The following is a 25,821-nucleotide window of genomic DNA, read 5'->3' as shown; positions in this document are numbered from 1 at the left end:
CCTACAGCAGCAGGCTTCACTTCTAACAGGAATTTTTAATACTAGTCCTGAACAGAAGAAAATGATTAATGTACAGTACAACCACTGCAAGTGTACCCAGGTCAAGTTTGCTTACTCAGGTACAGCCACTTTGATATCCAGCGAAGCAGAGCACCACAGATTAGACAGCAGGCATTGGGTTTTGCTACAAATGCTGTAAAACATTAAGTATCATGGTGCTGATGGAAGCCATTGGCAAATTCTCTTCAGTTCTGCTGCTCCTCTGTTTTTCTGCTAGGGTCAGAGAAAAAGGCCTTAATCAGCTTATGCTTTAAAAAAAAAAAAGTAATAATTTGCCACTTCCAGCCTGACAAAGAAGAATGTGGTATTTGTTAACTCAACATACTGGAGACTGGTTAAATACTAATTTGCCTTCCTAAAGGAGGAGAAAAGACACCTTTTAGCGAGAAGGATGTTTCAAAATATTACGACAGAGCAAAGGAAAAAAAACATACATCACTGCTGATTATTTTAAGTCATACTCCCTCTCTGCTCCCCCCAAACTCCCCATTGCTGGGTGGAGAACAGCTACTTCCTTTGTTAGCAAAAAGCCCAAAACATCTTTGAGATGAGTCTGATAGGGAAAATCCTACGGCATGACTCAGTGGGTGTGGTTAAGTTTTAACAGGTTCCAGCTAGCATTATGCTTTACTTATACAGACATTGCTCAAGATATTGTCCAAGAAAGAGGAAAGAAAGATAGATGTCAAAAGAGGAAAGCCAATTTAAGCATAGTACACAGAACTTGATTACAGGCTCTCATGTAAGTAAGAGCATGGTACAGAGAACAGCTAAGACAGGGACCACTTGTGCCAGGACAGGGACTAGCCCTCCTACCCAACAGTAAATTCAGTAAGTTGCAGGCACCCAACTTCAGATTACCTTGCAGAATTCAAGTTGGATGTTTGGGAGACAAAGATGCTGTCCCAAAAGCTAAACAGAGTTTAAGTGAACCTAATAAATATAAATATACACACACACACACACATATATGTATATATGATGGTCCTTTCCTCCAATTTTCCATAACGAAAAACTAACATTTTACAGGGCAGAAAGCAGCTGCTAAAGCCTGGATGAGTCTGAAATATTTGCATTCATAAACAACTCCATGTATATTTACCCAAAAAAGGAAACCATGCTATTAGACTACCAGTTAGTGTTGTTGAGGCAGACAAGTAATCAACAATGAATCTTGTGCTACCATAGCAATCTTCTCCCTTTACCCCCAAGTTGTAATATTGTCAATGAGACTGTTCTTGCCTTTATTACAAGATGAACAGACTACATACTAATATTACTCCTTTGTCTCCCAAAAAATTCCACCTCAAAACACTAGTCTTGCTCAAGCGTAAATCTAAATCACCTTTCAAAGATTGTGTAGTTACAGCTATTTTAGTTTAAGATGTAGTCTAACTTTCCTAACAAGATGGCCACTTATTTTATTCAGCTTTCAAAATCCTTCTCCAGCTAGAGGTACCTTAACCATTCATAACGGGAAAACCCCACATAAGTCAAGTGAAGTTACATGGGAGGAATAATAAAAAATTCACATTTTCAGGAATCAGCAATGAAGCCAAAAGCATTAGGCTTCTACTAGGAAAGCAGATTTTAGCTTCCAATATAGACAAAAATAGTCCTCTGTTGAAAACAAATCGAAGTAATTATGGAGAAAAAATAATCCCACCTCTTAGTCCAGCTTCTGTATCGGAATGAAAGTGATTTATTTATATTACACACAAAGATTTTTATTAAAAAGGCTGGTAATGGAACATTTTATTTTGATGCATCAACTTGATAAAAGGTTAGTTACAGAAAATGTGTGTAATGTTGTATAAGTCACATGAATGGGTTATTTAAAAAAAGATTTTATAATTAGAGGAGGACATCTCTTATTTTAGTTACATCGTAAAGTGCCTTGTGTAGTCATATTCTATCGTTGGAATGACCGCCTGTACAAATTTCAAGAAAATAAGAAGGTACCTGAGTTTCTTGTTAAGGAAAATGTGCAATAGCTAGAAATCCTGTAAAACAAAGAAGTCGTCACATTCAACGGTCTGCTCAACAGTATTTTTTGCTAATAGGAAAACAACACATAGAAATTATACAGTTAGCGACTGGGAAATTAATACAGCAGAACTCTGGTAATGACATCCAATGCTTGCCCAAACATACAGGCCTTCCTGTTTTAAGTTAAAGCAGGGAATCGGGAGTTATTTTCAATAAACCTTACATACATCACACAAACATTTACAATCCCATTTACATACTTAATATTTGTTATTAAAAAATGCCAATGTGAATTTTACCTAGCAAGGCTAACCCCTAGCTACCTTCCTGTACTTGCAGGGAAAGTAGGCTCCTCCTCAGTATTTCAGTAGCTCAGAAAAAGAAGAATCCTGTTCTGAACCATCCTTTGAAAGAGCTCCTTCCTGTTGATGAGGGAAAGTAGAAATATTAGCTTTGCTAAGCTGAGAAGTCTGCCTTTGTAGATGAGACCTGCCTCATCTCTATTGTGTATATCACTTTCAAATGCATGTTGGGCCTGAATCCGCAGTCTGGAGTATATTGGATAATTATGAACTAAAATGTCTGTCCACCTAGGACTGAGGCAGACAGCGAACTGAAAAATTAAAATGAATCACTACTTTCATCTGATAATTAACTTACATTGGTATGGATATAAGTAAACTCTACTATTTTGGCATGTTAGTCTCACACACCATTCGTTTCTTAGCAAACACAAACCGTGTCATAATGAGGGAAGAAACTGCTTGTTAAAACCCCCTCAAAACCAAACTGTGTCATAATGAGGGAAGAAATTGAGTGTTAAAAACCCCTCAATTTGTTAAGCAATAGCAAAAAAAGTAATCAAAATCTTGAAAATAAGCTATTTCTAACTATTGAGGAGTAGAAGACTTGAACTACCTTGCTGGAAAAGTTATTTTCCAGTTCAGTTTCAGTTGCTTGCTGCACAAATTAATTAAGTCTCAACTCATACAGTAAATGAGAATTTTACTGATTCAGGGCCTGTAACTGCTCAGTAATCCCCCCCTTGCTTGCCTTATAGCAGCAAAAGAACACTATTTTGAAAGGACACACTTGCTTCTAACATGGAGGTTACTTCAGTCAGAATGCACAGTATCAATTACTACAATGCATAACTAAGATCAGTCACCTTGCTGGAAGAAAATTCTAATTGTGAGGCGTTTCATACTGATGTTCAGAACTGTTTCAGTAATTTTCATTGCTTTTTTGTCAGCTAAACGTTTTACCAAGGTATTAGTCACATGCAGAGTAGACAACAAGGGGACCTCTACTCCTTTCAGAAATTAATCTTAGATTCAAAAAATACAGAAGCTGCTGTACCAAGAAGAGTGGTTACACTCTGGCCAGAGTCTGTGAACCAGCCTCATCCTCCTACACTGGGATCTCAGTTCCATACTCACAGCTACCTCCTTCACACCCCTACAAACAAAAGCTCCATCCTGTCCCTTCAATTCCACCTACTTTCCCCATTGCTCCCACTACCCTCCCCTCTCCCCCAAGAACTGATTAACAGAGTTTGATTGCACGAAGGAGCTCATCCCAGAACTCTAATAAGCACTACCACAAGCAGTTGTTTACTGTTTTCACATGCAATCACATTCCAGTTTAGGAACCTTGAGGTAACAGCTCCTTACACTGCAAGAAATCTCTAAGAATACTGTGTAGTAATGAAAAAGGATACATGTGAACTCCAAGTTCTCCCCCACCTTCTGCAACAGTCTCGATTATTTTCTTCATGACTTCTGCATGCCTGAAAAACAGATCAGAAACAGTGAAAGTATTTTAAGGAAAAAATAACTTCCTCTTCATCTCAGTAAGATTATGTTTTGTGCAAATTAAATGGTTTTGGACTGTTAGCTTCAGAAGCAGCAAGAGGAAACTTTCAGTTTATTAAGGGAAAAAAAATCCCAACAGTAACTGAAAGTTAATATTAAGCGATGAATGCAACATTATTTGCCAGCTCCTTATATTCACAAGGAAAGCAAAAAATGTTCTATGCTACAATGTAGAGTGAGCACCATAATGAGATTCAATACATATTGCTTGTCACTAGTGTAATTTTTAATTGCTAAATGCCAAAAAAGCCACCAGGTAACTCCCCAGAAGGTAATCCTCACCAGCAGACAAGCCATCAGAAGTTCCTAGATCACCCCTGAAAAAGATGACTAGAAATTGCTACAACTTTTTTATCTCACACTTCTGCTCTCTTAAATTTGTAGAGCTTAAGATGTATCAAACACTTAAACAATTCATAGTTTCCTAGGAAAGGCAGGCTAAACCAACCCTGCATAAATTCAGAACCATTGCTCTGGAACTGACTTAAGGTATGTAAATTTTCTCTAGTGGTAACTTGGGTTCTATGGTAGATCAACAGTTTCTAAGCTAGCTTCTTCTCTCTTGTGACTCTGTCAGTATAAAGCACTACAGGGGAGGACAAACATTCCCTCAGGTCGCTGTCTTTTGACATTATGTCATCAGTGACACACCAGACCTACTATGAAACACACAAACATTTATGTACAAAGCTGATCCTGGGAATATAACATGGAATCACAGAATAGCTAAGGTTGGAAAAGACTGGTCATCACCTAGTCCAACCCTCCTTACTCAACAAACAGTAAACTAGAACAGATTGCTCAGGAGCTTGTCTGTTCTGATTTTGAATATCTCCAGTGATGAAGACTTCAAATTTTTTAATGATCAGTTACAATTTAGAAGTAATGGTCTTGTGTTCAAGATAGTTATATCCCATAAACCAGGGCACAAAAGTTGCCATCAACTGCAAACACAGGGAAGGAAGTTGTTGCAAAGTTACCAGGACACATTGTAAACAGGAACATGCAAGTCTGGGGAAATACTAAAGGTCAGCATTTGTCATTTGCTGGGCTGTTGGTCTTTGCAAATCAGCTAACCCTCACAGTTGATTCTAATTCTGGATCCTCACGATGCCCCTGCAGAACACACACCATATCAGGTGCCAAGGCCAGTTGCTTCTATATAGGAACCTGGCCACTGTCAAAACTTAAGCTTTGACCTCGTCCATAACTGACACAGAATATAGGTCACCCTACAGCTATTAGAAGTCTTTAACAGGATACTGACTCAGCTTCATACATCTTAGTGACATTTGTTCTTTTCTGTTTACTAAGGACTAGTTAGATATCTGGAATTCCAGATCATTCCATTCTGGTCATTCTCGCTGTCACACAGTTATTCAAGAAAAGTTTTGCAGATGCTTTATAAACTTTCCTATTTTCAGTTTCCTTCTGTAAGAAAATTTTGAGGAATTAATATCAAGTATACATACCCCCCCCCCAATGGAAAGAAATAAGATAACATTGGAAGAAATGTAATCTAAAATATACTGCTAACGAGAAATCTCAATTTTTTTTTTTTTAATTTCTGAATAGAAGTCCCACAGAAAAAAACTTAACTCCATATGACTCAATACACCATGTGCTCACCAATGCTTATTTCAGGACCTGTTTGTAGATCACTTCAGCTACCAAATAGAACAGACATTTAAACCATGTACTAAAATCACCTAATTTACTTTCTGGTATATAAACAAGTTCTTGAGTTGGTTTAAGTAATATAAGTGAGTTATTATTCATATTCCAAATTAGAAATACTGCTGTTCCTATTCAAAATAAATTGAGATATACAGAGTTAAAACCTTACATTAAAGGGCTAAAAATAAGTTGAAATAAGCCTATTTCCTAAATTGATTAGATGACCCTTTATGATCTCATCAGGAATGTTTGCTTTCCAGCTGAAGAACTCTCCTGCTTGGCAATTGATCAAAGCTGTCAGTCAAAATATTTATTAACTTCACACTGGAATTCAGCACAGCTGACATACTGGTATTGTCTGAATATTAGCTGGAACAGAAATATATACTATAAGAAAGTAAAAAATAAAAGCCTTGCTGACACACGGGGATAAAACTGCAACACCAGCCCCTGCAGCTCAAAGACCTTCCACAGGATTTTAACTGTAGTGGACAAGAACTATAAGCTTCCATAAAACAGGGTAAAATGCAAGACTTTTTAGGACAGTGCACTTCCAAGAAAAAAAAGTTACCTACAAGTGTGATTCAGTGTCTGTAACTGCTCATGCACAATGAGACAGGTGTGGAAAAACCCATAAATGTCATCATTAGGAGAAACAGTCTGAATCTGCAACAGTCAGTTAAGATCTACAATTCACCGTTCCTCGCAGTTGCCTCTAGTCACTTCCCTGCAGATATTTAGGGTACATAAGAAGGAAGAGTTCAGAAGCCCACCACCATTTATTCCGAAACAGAGAAAAATAAGCCCTTGGAATTATCACCAATAATTCAGATCTAATTGTAAATGTGTTTAGTAGTTAACTAAGTTTGATAGTCCCTTCATAACACCCTTCATAAGATAAAGTTGAGTGTTGTGATTAAACCAGTTTGCAGCAACTAATGAGGAAGTTCCTCTCACTACCATAAAAATGCTGACAAGAAATACAACTTACAGCAGAGCTGCAGGATGAATAGTTTCAACTAACTACTCAAAATAGAAGCAATCTCAAGCAGCTGACAGTGGCACCTGACTGCCATTTCTTTCCTTTCTCTGACGCATGACACAGGGATAAACACGTCACAAGAAACAGCCAAGTACGTTTAGGACCATCCCAATACCCTACATTACACAATTCTTGTAACGTGCAGGGAAGCAACAGCAGCAGAGATAGCTAAACACTGGTACTTCCTAGCTAAATTAAGAAAAAAACAATGGTTTTGGCTATTATTTTTCACCTCAGAAGCCCAGACCATCTTATTGTTAGCCTTACCAATTTAAGAAAATAGAATAGCTCACCCCAGAGAATAATAGAACATACTTAAAACCTCCATTTTAGATACAGTGTTAGCCTCTTTCTTCACAGTCTCAAGATGACCTTTTCAAGCTCTTCTGGTGTTAAGCAGTTGCTGGTCAAACCAGATTGCTTTTGAGAAAGACTAGAGAGTTTCCTCCACACTTAAGACTACCAACAGATCTGTCTCACTGCAATAGCAATCATCTCTTTCATGCTTAAAAGACTAATTGGAACAAGTCTCATGAAGCAAACCATTTCTTCAAGTGTAGATGTGGATTACATAACAAAGGCACTGGCACTTCACTGGCTTCAGAGGAAGAAGTTTCCAGAGCAAAACAAGCACACAGAGCTCTCATCCATGAATACTCTCAATCGAAATTCACAGACTAGCATTAAATTGGTTCTTACTCTGCAAACGTGTTTGCAAAATTAAGCAGATTACATTGCAGCCAGAGTCCAGTATAAAGCCCACAGGTCTAGGTAGTCAGTGAGGGCTATCATGCCCAAATATCTAGGCACCTTTGTTTCTTCTGAGATTGCCCTCCCAGCCTGCATCCATCAACAGGAGCTTCTTCCCAACCAATTTATTAGCAGGCCTTCCAGCAATCACTAGATCAAGCCTTGGCTTCAGGCTTTTCTCCTCTTTTTCTTCTATTAAATTAATAATCTTCCTAGTCAGTCTGCTAAGCCTTCCTACATTCAGGACTGGTATGTTCATGTAAGGTACAAGAACACATTATTGGATCAAACCAAAGATCTACCTTATCCTGCTTATTATCTTTAGAACATGCTCAAGAAGCCACAGCAAGCACCTTGTAATGCCTTCCCCCAAAGTACTGCTGGTTTCCAGCAGTATGCAATGCAGGGTCTTTCTAATTCTGAAGCACTACAGAAACTTCACTTTTAACAGCTTTGGCAAATTTTTCTTTCATTAACATCATATTGCTTAAATATTTTGTTTAATTAGGTGCTGTGTGCAGAGTTTAATCCTTTTCCTGGCTTTGAACGTGCCAGCAGTGAGTAGCATTCAATGCCACCGGTTTTACTATTGAAAAAAACTGAACACCTATTACTTCACCTTTTGCAGTGTTCAAAGTGAAGGTCATTGAAATCGTAACTCCCTCCTCAGCTGCCTTTTCCAAAGGTGAAGGGTCCCAGCTTATTCAGTCATTTGTTATAGGAAAGAGCTTCATAACCTCAGTTATCCCAGACAACCCCTCTATATCTTTTCCAGTTTTATTCTTTCTTCATCTCACAGACTACAGATGACCAAAGCTGTACTGCAATATTCAACTTGTGGGTGGTCCCACAGATAACAGAGGCCTTATGCTGTTTTCTGTTCTCTTTTTTTATTGTTTTCCTAACAGTTTTCAAAGTTCTGCTTCCTGTACTACTCCTGAGCATCAAGTCTGGCATTTTCACAGGTCTACTGAGAATTAAAGACCAACAATAAACTTTACCACTTTAAAATTTTCTACAAGACAGCTGAACTGGGGATAAAGCTATTTCTCAGTTGTACAATGGCTTCTCTGCTCCATATTGTCCAGATATAAACCTGACTGCTTGGTGAAAGCAAAGACTGTTGTAAAGCAGTAGTTATAGAACTACAAACTGGAAAAAACACGAGATACAAAAGCCCATGAATATACATACTCATAATAAAATCAAAAGGAGGCATAAACTGCTCGGTGCAAAGCTCCCTTGCTCGCTCTCTCTCAAGAAGGGTATACCCTTCCCAATACTAACCTTATGATCAAATAATTCCTAAACCAGAAACAAGAATGTTTTGAGTCTGCAAAAACTACCACAATCATGATAACAATCTGGTTATTTGACACCTCAGCTAGTGACATGAATCCCAGAAGTATTTCTTTAAGTCAAAAGAAATTAAAAGACTTAAAGGGGCAATCTAAATTTTTTTTTTTTAAACATATGCAAGGCTACAAATCGTGTCTCTTAAAATGAGATAAAAGCCCATAAGAACTCCATACTATCAAGAAGCTGAGGAGTTACACTGTTTAAGGTATTGGCTCTGTATCACTAAGACACCTAAAAGGATGTTAGGGGCTATATCTAAGACAAAAGGCACCTTTCAAAGACCTAAAAAAAATATCTGTACAGCTTATTGAACTACAGACTCCCTAGGTCTTGAGTGAGAAATGTGGAAAATACAACAGAAAAGACCCTAAAACACAAGTGTGTTTCGCATTTGTGTTCAAGAAATATTTCAGTGTGGCAATTAGGGGACCTCTATTTATCAGTGTAAAGTTTCAAGGACTTCTGGGGGAGCAGAAGGCAGTTATTACAAAATAAGAAACGGTTATTCATATTAAAATAGCTTTTTCTGCTCTCGAAGTATTTATCATACTTTCACCCTCCCAAAAAAGCAGGAAATTAAAGTATAGAAGAACTTTCTTTTATAGAGTTCTAGTAGCCTGCCATCTTCTGGAGTCCATAGGAATGCAGAGAGAAGACAGCTCTAATTGCAGAATACACTTGCAGCAGTGAGCACTGGAATGACTCCAGAGAATCGCTGATATCTTCCTTTCATGCTGTCTCAGAAGCTAACAGGCCAATAAGGCAGGCAACTGTGGAAATACGTCCCAAAAACCTGAACCAAATCCTTAACAAGACTAGTGAAGTGTCTTGTGTCTGCATGCTGAATCAGATCAGAAACAAAGACTTACCTGCATGGGTGAACTGAGCACATGGGAGGTGGAGGAAGATGAGGATGGTTTTCAATGGTCACTGTTTTCTTGACATGATCTTGACTAATATCTTCATACATATGCTCTACTGTTAAAGGCTGCCGTTGCTATGTGGGGAAAAAAGAACACGAGAACAAAAACATTACTAGAAAGAATCTTTTGCTCCTTCTCAGCAATTCTAACATCATTAACAGATGAAGCACCATAAGTTATAAGCATCTAATAACAACAGTTATGAAAGGTACACTTAAAGAACTGAGTGTGTTAAAACACATATCGTATAGAAAGAGTACCACACAAATTTTTGTTTTTAATACACTGGATGAACGGTAACGTCAACATACTTGAGAACCGTCTAGGTTCCCATCTAGGTATTTGAGATGTAAGGCCTAACCAACTACTCAAGAAACTTAGTCATTAAAGGGAAGAGTGATTTATCTAGTTCTCTCCCTCTGAAGATAATGAAAACACATACTTGCTTACTTGACTGAGTTTAGTGGGGTTATTACTAGCTCTACAGAGCTAACAGATACTCAAATGACAGAGAATGATTTCCTTCCTTCCAAATGTGCTTGGTTACCAAGTACAATTTTCAGTGAAATTGTTCCTACTTCCTGCTAGTACCATAAATCCTGTTCTGCAACCCTGACTGTATAATGGTTTTCTCACCATCTTTTACTTTTAATTTTCACTGTGAATAGGCAACAAAATAGCCTTGCTGTTTGACATGATGAGTCAAATTTCACAGAAGTGGGAAAAACAACGACATAGCTGTACCTCATCATATCCAAATAACCAGAGCCTTGGAGTTTGGTAATATTTGTCATAAGTAATGTAGAGGTCATAAGTTCTAGTCTGTAGAATAGCATCTTCCCCTCCAACATCAGCTTTAGCTTTGCTAGCTTCTACAATCTGTCTTGTGTCAAGCGTTGCCTGGTTCAAGGTAAAAATGACAACATTAGTATAGTCTTGTTTGAGTTCCTTCCTTTCCCATCCTAAGTAGTTACGTAAAGCTGTAAAACTGAAATTAATGTTCTTAAGCACTAAAAAAACCAGAGGCTTTGGGTTTTGTTTTTAATCTTTAAATTAGGAGTATCAGTTTCTCTCCCACCAAGTGGTTTCTTGCTTTATTTTTATGGGTTTTATTTTTTAAAAAAAGGGCTGATTTCTTAAGGAAGCATGCAACTACATTGTCACGTCCCCCTCCCTTCTTTCACCAATAACTTTTGAACCCAACAGAAAATTCCAATGAAATTCAGAAGGTAGAGGTCTCAGTTTATGCATATTCATGACGATCTTAACAGAGTACCACAAATAATGATGCCCTCTGTTTTCTCTCATGGCAGCCTGGTGCATCAGTGTAATCTATTGAACCTATAAGCCACTCATCCTCCACACGTAAGCCTCAAAAAGAATCACTACACTTTTTTCCTCTTGTGAATACAGCACGGTACGTAAGCAGAGCAAAAACTATCATCAAAAAAAGCAAAATTACTGTGATCAAAATCTTTGAGGACCTAAGACATAAGGTTACTGCAGTAGATTGGCGGGAGACAAATCCATAGGAAACCAGGCTCAGTAATCCCACCGCTCATAACAAGCTTGTTATGTCAGACATTTCTTATCATTATTTTTACTTCGCTTGTGCTCATATTGGTGATAAGCATTGTAACACACAAGATAGAGAACTGTTCACTCACATCATCTGTCTCCAATAGCCCACTTTCTTCATACTCTGAAAAGAAGACCCATAAAATTCTGTGTTCAGCTTGTAGCTAGTCATCATATTTCGCATTCATAAACAACTCCTTTAAAACAATCTACACGTATCTAAAGATGTTTTATTCAGGTAGACTTCCCAATCCCCAAACCAGACTATACCTTTTTTAATACAAATTTGACCAAGGCTACAGTAAGTACATGATGACCGAGCCTTAAGTGGTTTTTAAGTAGGTAGACCAAGTTTAAGTATAGGTATGAAGCAGGAAGGAAACTGTGCTAAATCCCTAGTTTATACTTGCTTGGATCTGTTCTGCTACTCAAAAACATTTCCCAGTCACTAATATTCATGCAGGTTTCAGCACACAAGTTAGAGTAAACATGCATCAATAAGAATACATAAAGATGCTAAAAAGCATACACCTGCTGAATTTTTCAGCATGCATTCCGTGAAAAGCAAGAGTATTTTCTTAGAGTGTACTACTTTAGTTAAAGGCCTGAAATAAACCATGTCCCACCCAATTTAAGGAAATACCTTCCATGTCTGCAGCTTCTCCTTCATCTTCCTCATCATCATCTTCACAAGATGCTGAACGTTCTGGTATTTTTATATTATCCTTTAGAAGTCGAAAACACTGCTTTAAAGACTGCTGCATCTACACAGCCTAACAACCCCAGCAAATTTAAGGTAGAAGTCCAGTCAATACATACAGTGAACCAGAAAATATAATTTCTGCAATATTAAGGAGGACTACAGCGAACTCAAATATCTGCTTATTAACCAAAGTTAGTTTCAAAGTCCTAGCATGACACTAAAAATCTGCTAAAAAGGTCTCCTTTGACTTTGTAATCTAGAATGATGCAATTCCTAAGCAAACAATACTAAACATGGTGTTAAACAGCCCATCATTTCTTTTCAAAAAAACCCACGTATCTCAAATGAAGGGCAATGACTAAACAGCTAAGATGAAACATGTAGGTTAAGATTTTGTATGTCCTAACCCACAGCCAACTGTGCAGCAGCTATCATAGAATCTCTCAAGTTGGGCAGGACCTATAAGGATGATCAAGTCCAACTCCCTGCTCTTCACAGGACTACCTAAAACAAAATCACATGACTAAGACTATAATTCAGTTTCATAAACTACAAGTGTCATCCAGTTCCATAATTGTTTTTAAAACACAAGACAGTCACAAAAGATATCACATTTTGATATCATTGTCTGAGGAAGCACAGTCCAATAGAAATGAATATGGCCAAGCCCTCAGCCAACTTTTTCTTTTGGGCATTGTGGGCCTATGCATAGCATGTGAACCCAACAGACAACCACAGTGGAATTCAGAAGCGGAAGGTCTCAATTTACATGGGTTTCATGAATATTTTAGGAGAATATTCCAAATAATGACTACAATTAGAAGCTGCTCTAAGTGTAAGCATCAGCTGGCTCATTTCCTCACTAAAACAAAAAACACCAACAAACCAAACACCAAAACCAGTAAGAAAGTAAGTTGTGAAGCTCTTTGGCAAACAGAACAGTAGCAGAAAAAGAGTTGTCCTTCCGGATTGGACCCGTGGTCCAAAAAAAAAAAATAAATCAAGTACTGTACAACAAGCAAGTTTTTTGACATACAATAGATTAGAAGTGAAATCCAATTCATAACACAACAGCATTTATGCACCACATTAACATTCTGCACGTATTGTGTTTCGCAGAAATAGTGATCGCTTTTAGGTATTCCTTAGAGTGTTCCACCCGTATGTTACTAACTTGAGAAAAAGCAGTATTTTTACTATGTTCATCACAGTCTCACTTGAAATACCTGTATTTCACAATTCACCATATCAACAGCATTTTGAGCTGTTTAAAATTGTGTGGTACCACACGGCAGCCCATTCTCTTTCCCCGTAATTTTTGGAATCCAAAGTTTTGTGCTTGGATGGTTTAACAAACTACATGTTAGCTAACACAATTCCATTTCAAGTACTTCCAACTGTTCTTGATTTCCTGAGGACTTAAGTTGCAGATTTTGGCTCCTGCTGCAGAGTGATATTTCGGAAACATGTGCAGAAACTGATGACTTCGTAAGACATAGACATTTAAACAATTTTAATACTTCTAAACTTGAGGGCACAAGCCTGTTAAACAGGACCAAATGTGTTGAAACTCTACTTGCAGAAGTTAAAAATTACGAAGAAATACTTTACATCCCTACATTATTTTTCCATATAAAATTTCTTTAAACTGAATCTCCAAACATTAGTTTCTTGAGACACAAAGATGCAGTATTGCTGTAAATAGAATTTAATTTTCAGTTTGTAGAAGCCTGGCACAAGAGCACACTGGCTAAAGGCATTCCAAAAAGAACACCGCCTCAGTAAACACACAGTAATAAGGAGATACACATGCTTAGACTAATATCATGGATTCTGAATGTCAATGTATATCTGCAACATACGTAGTGACAAAGTATATTTTAATCTTTCACAGGCAGTGCTAGATTACTGCAGGTGAGACTTCTACTACCTTTAGGTCCTGTAATAAAGCAAGAGGAAATTTCAGAAAGAAGTACCTTACTGTCTAGTGTGATCTCCTTAACTGCTTCTGTTGCACCCACTACGCCTGTTAAATGAACAAGAAGTTTGTGTTAAAAAAAAGCTTGTTTCTTCATTACAGAGTTATAGAAAAAGGTTGCAAAGATTTCAGAAAGCAGCATATGATTTTTCCAAGTTACATCTCACAACTGTTTTGGTATTTTAAGAACTGTTTATTTGGTATTGGTAGCATGTTCGATGATGGACATCCATAAGCAAACCATACCAGTAACACAGAGCATGACAGCACAGCTCTTGGATGTTGCACAAATTTTGTTGATGAAACACTGCAAAGTAATTTGGATTTTTATTTTAAGGAATTTTTACATAAGAGTCAGTTCAGGATAGGCATTCACATCACAATAATGAAACTCAACTTCATGAGGAAGGCATGCCATTTATGAATATTTATAAGCATCTTGAAAGCAAGGTCTTCATGACAAAGCATAATGTAAGACACCAGTCAATGCTTTCAGCTGAGAGGAAGCAGGGGTAAAAAACATTCCAAATCACAGTGGTATCATCTCTTGAGTTCCTCCCCAGTAGCTTTCTAGTTTTACTGCAGCTCTCACCCAGTACTCTTTGGGATACATGGCAAGATTTTGCTTTGACACAGTACATTTATCTAATTAACTCTTCAGATGAAAATAAGTTACATCATTATGGAGAATGAACCTGGAATCAAGTGACAGCTCATTAGAAATAACTGTTTAAAGAAAAGGAATGCCAGTTGAATGCTGCTTGGAAACGATGCATTCCTAGTGGCTGTGTGATCATTTACATAGGTTTTTTCCACCAGAAAAAGTGGCGTTATAAAGGACATGTATACAGATGGGTGGAAACAGATTTTTTAATCTCCTTTGACAGTGTTTGGAGATCTGGCTGGTCTAGTCAGTCTTACAGTTGCGCTACCACACAGCATGGTGCCCAAACCAGACAACACTAAAAAGGAAAACTTGGCAGAGGAGTCTGTCCATAGCACGGATGTTGAATGCATCCTTAATTCAAGGATATGACAAGGGTATGTCAAATGATTTCTTTGGTGTGGGGTGTTCAACTATTAACTGTGATACATTTAAGAATTGCCAGGATGAAAAATGTACATCTACAGAAACAAAAGGCATCTTCTCCCACCCTTTTTCTCCCCCGCCTGGCTGAACTATTCAGAGAACTTCCACATTACAGCAAAAAAAAATTTACACTGAAGAAACAAAACTGAGTGGAGTACCTTCTAGGTTTGGAAATAGTAGAGAAAACATCATTGAAAGACAGAATTTTATTAACTCATGATAGAACATGGAGAAACAGATTAAAACTAATAAAACTGCCAATTATTAGAGAAAAACAAAAGGATTTATAAGAGGCCGTTGTAGAAAAGCTAATGAGATAGATTCATGTAAGCAGTAATTTTTAGATTTCTTTATAAACACGAGCTCATCTAAGGACTTAGGGTAAAAAAGGATCATCTCCCACATGCATCTCTGTATTTAACAATATTTTCTTTTTAGTGCCTCCGGCCCCCCTTCCCCCAGTGACCTCAGATACTAAGAAAATAGCTATTTTCCAATAATTCCCCCCTTTAGCTGAAACCAACAATTCAACAGAATGGTAAACACTGAAATAATTAAGATAAAGATTTCAATGTGCTTCACATGCAATCTTGCTAAAAAAGAAATCTGCATGTTTTTCAAACAAATAATTTAAACCAGCATTCAATTCACAGGCTCTCCTTACTAAGGAATGAGCCATTACACTGCTCATTTTTAAAAATAGCTTCCTAAATCTTTCATACGACAATACGGAAATAATTTATTGTCAACACCTCTAAAAAGTAGTCTCCTTCAGGCATATACATCCCTACAGTTAAACGCCAATACCAATAAAGTGGGTAGCTGGCAACACAACTTATTTCTTCCAGATTAGATACTAATACACAGCTATCTACATATAAGAAAGATTTTACATTCTAAGAGTGGAAACTGAAAATCTTTCAGGTTACCAAACACAAAGTGTGAAACCAGATTTTAAATACCTGCATTGTGAAAAGTGTCTACCCATCCCCCATCACCATCATCTTCTTCTATAATTGCTTCTTGCTCATCTGAGTACTCCATCTGCTTACACCTTTTGTAGCATGGCACTGCAAAAAATTGCAAAACAAAATGAATGCAGTCATTCCTATTACAAAACCAGACTGGAACAAGAAATTATCCTACAAAGCCGCCTCAATCATCTATTTATATGATATATTGGGTATGTTTAATCATAAATTAACATCTAGAAGTTTAGAGGAGAGTAGAATTAATGTGTTATCTAGAATAACTTCAGATATTTGCATTACAGAGACATTCACGTACAATTTTATATGAAGTTTTCAGAAAGTATTCAAAGAAAAAATGTGGATCTGACAGGAAAATAGACATTTTCCAACATCATAAACAAGGACTATGTAAAAAAAATATTCCTTTTCTACTACTGTGGAGAAAAAAAAAAAACAACAAAACTGATGCATGAAGTGCAGAATTTACAAATTGTGCCTAGACCTTTCAGAAAGGGAGAAAATGGATGTGAAAGCCCCAGTGAAGAGAAGTTCTCCAAAAACTTCCAAAATGAGGTCTGTAGGATGGCTCCCAGCCTCACCCATAGCCCACAACTTTTAATGAGGTGGTAGGCCAATATATTACCACAAGCAGAAAACACATTATTTTGAAATGTGGAGGACCATAAATTTTGAAATGTGAAGGACCAGAGCAATGAGGGACCCTGGAAGCAGCGGTGAGGAAAGAGAAAGGAAGTAGATCACTTGGCCATCCATCACCAGGATCACCCCAGGAAAGTCTGTCCAGCACCACTGCAAGCATTTTCACATGACAGTGCACTGCAAGATTGCAAAAGCCAGCAAGTAAAATCCAAGACAAAAATACAACCCGCTGAAGGTAAAAAAATCTCCTCAGGCTGTTCTTAGTACTGAAGGTTCATCTAATGGCATTATCTTTGACACATTTTGATGTAAGATCTTTGGAGAAAATTATTTCCCCATGGCTGTGCCAAGATGTTAGCCTTCTTATCCATTAAAAAGGTAGTCACCACAAGTATGATATATACACAACTGTGAAGCTGATCAAAATTTTACTTAAAATTGTGGTTTATATTATTGACGGGATAGTGACATTAATTACATATCTGAACTAGAAGTATCAGCGTCACCATGAAAGACACTTTGGGAACACTTCAATAGCCCGAGTTTTCCAAAAGAAAGAGGAAAAGAAACATATTTTCCTTTTAGACACTGAATATGAGTTGAAGGTCAGGAGAAAGGAAAGACAGACAAGGAGGTTTATAATGTTGAAACTTCATTTTTACTTCATGAATGCAAGCTGCATTACTAGTATAAACCTCTGCTAATAACTGACCTAAGAAAAAGATTTTAGATGTGCAGGAAAAAGTTTTTTAATATTGCAAAGCCAAAGCATCTAGAGTGCAAGATATTTGCTTCTCCTGTCAATACAGACAATCAGTGGAACTGACAGCACAATCAACCATGCCATCAACTCTAAAAACACTTATATTTAAACTTCACCCTTACCATTTTTAGTTACCAAAAATTGTTTGTCTGTTGGAAGATAAGCCTTGACTTTTAGTTCTTCTCCCGAAGCCCTGCAAAATGAAGTGCACCATAAAAGTTTGAGAATTTGATAATCTGCAAACAAAAGAACCCTTCTATTTTCACTGAATGTCAGGAACATTTAATACACTCCTCTTGACCTATTCACAGAATCTATTTGCTATGACTACTCTTCCCTATACAAAGACTTTGATATAGGTATGGGGTCAAAATGGTTAGCCACCCCTAAACTATGGAGTCTTTGATCAAAACTATTTTCTATTTCGAAAACTACTTCCGCTTTGAGATGGCCAAGCGAGGACAGGTTGACTGAATCTAGCCTATATGAAATTTTCTAGTATCAGCAACAGCATAGTCCCAAATGTTTGAAGAAAGCGACTTCAGAAAAAGCAAAAACACTGTCCCGCACGACATCCTGGTCTCTAAGTTGGAAAGGCATGGATCTGATGGACGGACCATTTGGTGGATAAGGAACTGGCTAGATGGCCACACTCAAAGGGTTGCGGTCAATGGCTCAATGTCCACGTGGAAACCAGTGACGAGTGGCATTCCTCAGGGGTCAGTACTGGGACCAGTGCTGTTCAACATCTTTTTCGGCAACATGGACAGTGCGATTGAGTGCACCCTCAGAAAGTTTGCTGATGACACCAAGCTGTGTGGCACAGTCGACACACTGGAGGGAAGGGATGCCATCCAGAGGGACCTGGACAGGCTTGAGAGGTGGGCCTGTGTGAACACCATGAAGTTCAACCAGGCCAAGTGCAAGGTCCTGCACCTGGGTCATGGCAATCTCAGGCACAAATACAGGTGGGACAGAGAATGGCTTGAGAGCAGCCCTGAGGAGAAGGACTTGGGGGCACTGGTGGATGAGAAGCTCAACATGAGCAGGCAATGCACGCTTGCAGCCCAGAAAGCCAATCATAACCTAGACTGCATTAAAAGAAGCATGGCCAGCAGGTCGAGGGAGGGGATTCTGCCCTTCTACTCCACTCTGTGAGACCACACCTGGAGTACTGTGTCCAGCTCTAGAGTCCTCAGCATAAGAAGGACATGGACCTGTTGGAACAGGTCCAGCAGAGGGCCATAAAGATGATGAGAGGGCTGGAGCACCTCTGCTATGAGGACAGGCTGAGAGAGTTGGGGTTGTTCAGCCTGGAGAAGAGAAGGCTCCGGGGAGACCTTACAGCAGCCTTCCAGTACAGGGGGCCTACAGGAAGGATGGGGAGGGGCTCTTTGTTAGGGAGTGTAACGATAGAACGAGGGGTAACTGAAGGAGGGCAGATTTAGGTTGCATATCAGAAAGAAATCCTTTACTGTGAGGGTGGTGAGGCACTGGAACAGGATGCCCAGAGAAGTTGTGAATGCTCCATCCCTGGAAATGTTCAAGGCCAGGCTGGATGAGGCGTTGAGCAGCCTGGTCTAGTGGGATGTGTCCCTGCCCATGGCAGGAGAGTTGGAACTACATGATCTCTAAGTTCCCTTCCAACCCGAACCATTCCATGATTCTATAAATAGATGTCTGGAAATAGAAAACCTGCCCATTGTCAACAGAGCTTGAGTAATCTTTGTCAAGCTCACATTACTCAAGCATTTGCTTTCACCTTCAGTGGTTTTTGGTTTGAAATAAGAATAACATTTAAAATAGCTTGTTCCAAACTACTGGCACATAAACCAGACTCAACATCATGTTTTCTCAGAAGGAGACAGTAAAAAGGCAAGAAACAATGATTCAAACATAACAATTCCTCCTTCAGCTCTTCACATCCCAGTATAGAACCTAGAACCTTGATGCACACACAGACAATGCCCATCTAGTCACTAGCTGGTTAGTTTTATAATGCAAAACACAAGTAAAACATGAGGAAGCACCTTATTTGCACCTTTATTGTACATGAAAGATATGGGAACTCCAAGGGCAAGCACTGCACAAAGTGCTCAGATGTGGGCCAACCTGAACAAATTTAATTAATAAATGCTTGTCTACAATATACCAATTACAACTACTTCTTAGTAATTCCATTTGCACATGGCCTTTGCTTTTCTGATCACCAATCACCAAGGCAAGCTCAGAGAGACATGCTGCGCTGCAGCTAAGCACTGAAAGCATTTACAGTATGTACCAGCTTATTTCCTCTAAAGCCTTAGGAAAACAAACAAACAAACAAATCCCCAAACAAATCCTCATCTCAACTACTACTACACAGAACAATAAATGAATCCTGCCCGACTTAAAGATCGCTTTATCACAAAAACAGCAGTTCTACTGCAAGATTCCATGAAACCAGACAACTGCATAGCTGTACCCAATGGAAACACATTAAAGCATAGGTAGGGATGCTAACTTTCTAAAATTCTTTTGATTTTACTTACCATTGCCAAGTAGGACAGTGGTGAACTAAGTGATCTCCAGCTGCAATAAACTGTTAAGGCAGGAAAAAAAATTAAAATACTGCTAAATACGGCTTAAGGAAACAGTCTCCAATTTTCTTCAATATTAGTATTTCAGTTGCACAGTCCTTTGACAGACTAGCTACGTAACAAGTAACTGTTTACATCAGTGTGATGTTTTAACTCCGTTTCTCAGCTAACACGAAAACCTGAAGATTAAATCCACTTCACATGAAAGAAACACATACTAAGCACAATAGCAAATTCAGATCAAATTTAAAAAGCTGTGGTATTATGGAGCAGTCTTCTAACAAGCAAAAAAGTTTCTAGACCCAGTAACATTGTCTACTTTGTGATGAAGAAACTCTTTTTATTTGCCCCTCTTCAAAGTTTTACAGAGACAATGAAAAGCTTAATGTAAAAAAAAATCTGGTTCTTTTTTGGTGTTCTACACAATTTTGCAGCAAGAAGAAAAGTGAGACTGACATCAATTCATTGAATCAGTGAGAGAACTGCAACAGAGGAATAAACAGTATACATTTTAAGTAATGATAATCATTATGATAGTTCACCACTGATGTGGAATAAATATGGATAACCAAGGACCCAGCACATTGAAAAACTTATGTATAACTTTGTTCTGAAGAAATAGCTTTTAAAAATCTTCACTCTACTTGTTCTTAGTATCTGAGATAAAGGCTTTTATAAAGTGACTTTACTCTATCAAAGCGATATTGGAAAACTCATGCTAGACTCGCATATGAACTCAAACTTCACCCAGCAAAGTCTAACCTACTGGGCTTATTTTTTGTACACATAAATCATGGAAGGTAAGCCTGCACTGAAGACCAGTGATTTGTGTGGTCTTTGCACCAGTTACTTTTGAAAGTGAGGTGCACACCTATTGCTACAGTTGCTTTCTTGTCTTAAAATGCCAGTTTATAACAACATACTTCCTAACTGACCAGAAGCTGTTGTAGCATGACACTACAGGCTTGCAATGTGTCAGCCATTTTCTCACCATGTCCTCCAAAGCGAGGCATATCACCGTAGTGGAAAACACCATAACATGCACTGCATACGGATTAACAGATTTAATCTCTGCAAATGTGCTTTCTTTCACCCATTTCCCAACAAAAGTCTCTAGCAAAAGCAAAATCTTCACTTTAAGGGAAACAGCAATCCTTCCCAACACACAAGGAAATTTTAAAACTCATTAGCCTTTACATAATAATAAAAAACACATGGAACTCCAGAATTATTTAAAATTCTCCATTTAAGGAACTGGAACACTGTTGGTGGCACCAACGTTAAAATATTGGTCCAATTGGATCCAAGGATCCAATTGATTCATCCTGTCAGCATCTAACTTTATACAGAGAATATATACTATTTGCAATCTTACTGCTGCTTAAATGCTGCAAGCTGTTTAATGTAACGTAGTGCAGCTCTTGCTATGTTCTATAGAAGTATCTTTTCTTTCAGTACTACTGCAAAGTTTTCTCCCATAGATCAAGAAGGGATTAAACATTTATCTTTAATAATAGATTAAAAAAATTTTAAGTGTTCTTTGCAGGTCTAACCAATGCAAACCCCCAAAATAATACTTGAAGTTTCATTTGCATTTTGTTCAGCTTAGGCAGCAAAATTATCTAGCTGGTTTCACTTTCTATTTCTCAAGCAGTAATGCTATCTCATACCTGAATCAATATTGCAAAAGCGGCGAAAGATCCATTTTAGGACAACATCTTATTTCTACTCCTGGAAAGAATGATTTTTAAGATTTGCCTGTACTTAAATATAAAATTAAAACAAGAGTTATCTTTCTGAGGTATTAAGTAGTAAAAACTCATGACAGGCAAGAATCTGTTGCAATTAAAGCAAGTACACAGATATGTGAAAAGAGGGAGTAAGTGCTGAGTTTGATTAATGAGTCATCTTTAGCCTTATTGCCAATTGATTCATCTTCAGAGGCAAGCCACCAAAACCCCACAAAGTCTATAAGAGTCAGTGTTTCAGACTAAAATACAGTTGAATTGAGATTCACTACCCAAGAAATCCAAGCTCATTCTAAGATACCACCCCAGCATTATTATCGATGACTTTCAATTCTTCTTTAGCAATCATTATTATATAGATACCAAAATCATCGGGGAAGAGGAAAGACTGCCAAAGGGACAATCAGCAGATCCATGCTCTAGTCTCATCTAAATTTAACAAAAAATTAATCTTGCTGTATAATTATTTCCCTTGACTACTGCTTTGAAGGATCCAATTGATTCATCCTGTCAGCATCTAACTTTATACAGAGAATATATGCTATTTGCAATCTTACTGCTGCTTAAATGCTGCAAGCTGTTTAATGTAACGTAGTGCAGCTCTTGCTATGTTCTATAGAAGTACCTTTTCTTTCAGTACTACTGCAAAGTTTTCTCCCATAGATCAAGAAGGGATTAAACATTAGAAAAACATTTGTCTAGACTTTCTGTGTCATATTTGTTTTATATACAGTATAGCTTATAAATACATTATTATGTAATACACAATGTATAAACATTTATATACACACACACACATATATGAATAGTTATCAGAACAGCAGAACATCATGTTGCTAAGCCTGTTTTTCTGAGCAGTAATCTTCCAGATCATAGAAAGCACAAGTGCTTGCTCGCCAAGAAACATAGCAGAAAAGAGCTAGGTACCAATGTTACAAAGAATACTTCTGTCCACATTTATCTGCCTGCATCAGTCACCATTTGTTCCATCTTCTCCCATCTCATCTTCACATTTGTGCATTCTGTCCCATTTCTCTCTCATTTTACCTAACAGTCTTAACATTGTTTTCTTATACCTCTGTAAAGACATTGTATTTTCAGAACAGTATCACTTTAATAAAAGAAAAAGCAGAACAGGGAAGTCAGAAGTAACACTGCACAATCAGTGTTTTTACTATTCTAGAAAAAATCCTGTTTGTTTCTCTTCACAGCCACTCCTTAAAAAACTACAGCTGCTTGGCAGCAATCCAAAATACAACCAGCTTGAAGTAGCCTACAGAGAAGAGGAGGGGAAAAAAATAATGATGCTTGGTGTGGACAAGCATATGTAATGATTTAGCCAGAGCCTTGGAAGGAACCAAAAGTGAGGTAAGCAAAGACTGTTCCCAAGATACAAGTTGCCCTTTGAGTTGCTTATGGGAAAGACTTCTGAAATCAATATATTCCTGGTTTAGTCCTAAACTCCCATGACAAATGGAGCTGTTGACCCAGCACGAGCTTTCTTACAAGCTTTTCACAACATAATACAGGAAAAAAGCATCCTACATTTAGATGTCAAGTGTCATCTCAAGAGGAATTCTGTTTATCTACTTCATCTGTAGAGTAAAAAGGCTATTTAGAACTTCCACTTCATGGAAACTGTTTCAAGAAGCAGTAATTAGTTGGCAAACACATGTACAGTCCGAGATGAACATGGTCATTTTGAGTAAAATTCATCATTACTTTCAAAATATATTTCAAGTTTTAAATACTTACTTCTTCAGGTGTAATTACTCCAGTTTCTTTAAACTTGGACTCCTGCAATAAAGAAAGTTTAGAAATTTTGAGAACTGCTGACAAATCAAAGTGCCCCAGTTTACTGGTAAGACAAACATCTGCTCTGCTTTTTGTCTTGGAACTAGCTCTGTCCACAGACATCTGTGAATCATCTTGGAGGCACCTCTGCCAGGGCTGATAGGCAGCTTACTTCCATATCTCATAATGTAAGGCTAAACAAAATTACTTGTTGCAGAACATCGGGTATTATAAAAAAGATCATATATACAAAATATTTTTTTTTTGCTACAGCCAGTTATATCAATAATGAAGAAAAGATACCTGGCACTTAATATTACACTTGACAGTAAGAGACAGAAAACCAGCTGGAATCAATGATTCTCACAGTCAGGACTCTGGGACAGTTATAGGCACTGAAAAGCACTGCTATGCATCAACGTGAGGCTTTGCAGTTAAGAAAGGTAATAAAATGAATGACCAAGCCAACTTTTCTCTGTGATAGGAAGTTATGTAGAAAGACTTAGTTACTGGCTTTTTTTTTTTTTTAATACCCATTTCACTGCCTTCATTATGCACCCCACGGAAACAGTTTGTATTTTCTCTCATTGTCATGTTTTTTTACGGATAAAAGAATAGATGCACGCTATCACCTGTGCTATGTAAAGGGAAATGAGCACACCCTGCTTCATACAATACTGATTACTTCCTTTCTCCCTCATTTCTAAAGAGGAGACATTTAAGAACAAAATTAAGATAAGCAAAGCAGCAGTTGTACAAACACCATAACATCACTATATGCTAGTTAACAGAAATCAAAGAAACTCAAACAACCCTAATTTAGCAATTTGGATTGTTGGAAAACTGAGAATTCTCAATAATACATTATGCAACACCACAGTGGAGACAACTTACTATTTAACCTCAAAACGAACTATAAGCAGTAGGCAACATGCACAAACTTGTGTTTCTGGAATTACATAAGGAAAATATGTAAAATACCCATCTTCTGTTCCCTGAAGGTAAATAGTTCACTTTTTCATCTCTGTACATTCTGTGGTAAGCTAGTGAGAGACAAAGGTCTAGCTTCTTGCTGAAGTTACCAAGTTGGAGCATTTATTTCAACAGCACTTATTTCCCTTCTAAAGGGAAGATATACACATAATATTATCACCTCCCATTTGTGGGAGGTTCTACTCCTGCCTCCTCCCAATCGTACATCTGGGCACAGGAATTTCTCCACTATTACATCTGCTGTGCAACAGCAACTGTAGCATGGTAAACAAGTCACTTCACCTTTCCATGCCACAACTTCACTGCAGCACATATATGTCACATTGGCGGACAACTACCCAGGCAAGGGCATACTATATACCACAGAGGGACAAGTTCAATTAACAGTTGAGTATCACTGCCTTCTACCCAAAGATCTAAGCTGCAGAGTACAAGGCATATAGAAGGTCACACCACAAAACCACAGGCAGAGAAGTTGCTGTCATATTTTTTATCAATTACAGTTAAAGTATTTTTTCCAAAACATAGATAAATGTGAAAATCAGTAGTGAAAGAACTGCTGACGAGTTAAGCATTCACACACAAAGTTGAGTTTTACATTAAAAAGTATTTCTAAATAGAAGGCAGAAGATGGGATGTAGTCTGACAACTGCAGAAAAAACACACTTTGTTTCTACCTAAATAAGCAATAACAGGAATTATAACAGATGTGCTGCCCACCTTTACAAGCAGACTGTCATAATTCACTCTCAAGAACTAACCAGACCATTTCCACCATTTGCAGTTACTTTAGTGCACAGTGGCTTGTATTAATAGAGTAATGCTGATGCAGAAATAAGCTATGTTACATAAGTTTATACTTGCTCACATAATGTGAGATGTGACTAGGGTTTTTTTAATGTCAGCTGAAGAAGCTGCACTCTTACCCAAAATAACCATTGCAAGGTTTCAGGCATTCCTGAAACCAGGCTTAAATATATTAACACATGAGCACCTTTGGATTTCCCTTCCTGGTCAATCAATAGATTAAAGTTTAGCCACTTTAACAGAAAACAGCAACAAATAAGTTATTCCTCGAGCTGTAGCACCTGCAACCCCTGGCCTTTGGAGGCCTGCACCTCCCAGGCAAACGCTCCCACCCCTAATGGGACGTGAGCTCCAACTCGGCTTCCCTCCATCCCATTTGGGGATTAGGAAGTCTGCCTGAATAAATCATCTTTAGATAGACGTAGATCATTTTAACCCGTCCCAGTGCGGGATGAGGGACGTGGGCTTTGCCGCCGCAAAGCT

The 25,821-nt window shown here is 37.9% G+C and overlaps 1 protein-coding gene across 3 annotated transcripts in view; it reads right to left on the bottom strand.

Annotated features, from left to right (window-relative positions):
• Positions 1-1,739: 1,739 nt before the first annotated feature.
• ATG3 (autophagy related 3) overlaps positions 1,740-25,821 on the bottom strand; it is a 24,898-nt gene continuing 816 nt past the window's right edge. Inside the window, exons 2-13 of one of the 3 annotated variants that reach the window (XM_074594981.1) lie at positions 24,171-24,241; positions 23,500-23,541; positions 19,949-19,998; positions 17,540-17,610; positions 15,986-16,093; positions 13,932-13,981; positions 11,896-11,977; positions 11,342-11,376; positions 10,419-10,574; positions 9,621-9,748; positions 3,770-3,838; positions 1,740-2,022 (exon numbers count right to left, since the gene is read on the bottom strand). In XM_074594981.1, coding sequence (XP_074451082.1) covers positions 1,941-2,022; positions 3,770-3,838; positions 9,621-9,748; positions 10,419-10,574; positions 11,342-11,376; positions 11,896-11,977; positions 13,932-13,981; positions 15,986-16,093; positions 17,540-17,610; positions 19,949-19,998; positions 23,500-23,541; positions 24,171-24,241 — 944 coding nt within the window. In that variant the 3' untranslated portion in view covers positions 1,740-1,940. Of the gene's footprint in view, positions 2,472-3,769; positions 3,839-9,620; positions 9,749-10,418; positions 10,575-11,341; positions 11,377-11,895; positions 11,978-13,931; positions 13,982-15,985; positions 16,094-17,539; positions 17,611-19,948; positions 19,999-23,499; positions 23,542-24,170; positions 24,242-25,821 lie in introns of all 3 variants that reach the window. The other 2 variants (XM_074594988.1, XM_074594996.1) reach the window with 2 other exon arrangements.

This window comes from Larus michahellis, chromosome 1, assembly GCF_964199755.1.
Source record: "Larus michahellis chromosome 1, bLarMic1.1, whole genome shotgun sequence".
In the NCBI taxonomy this organism is placed as follows: Eukaryota; Metazoa; Chordata; class Aves; order Charadriiformes; family Laridae; genus Larus; species Larus michahellis.
This window is presented reverse-complemented; position numbering and strand designations above follow the sequence as displayed.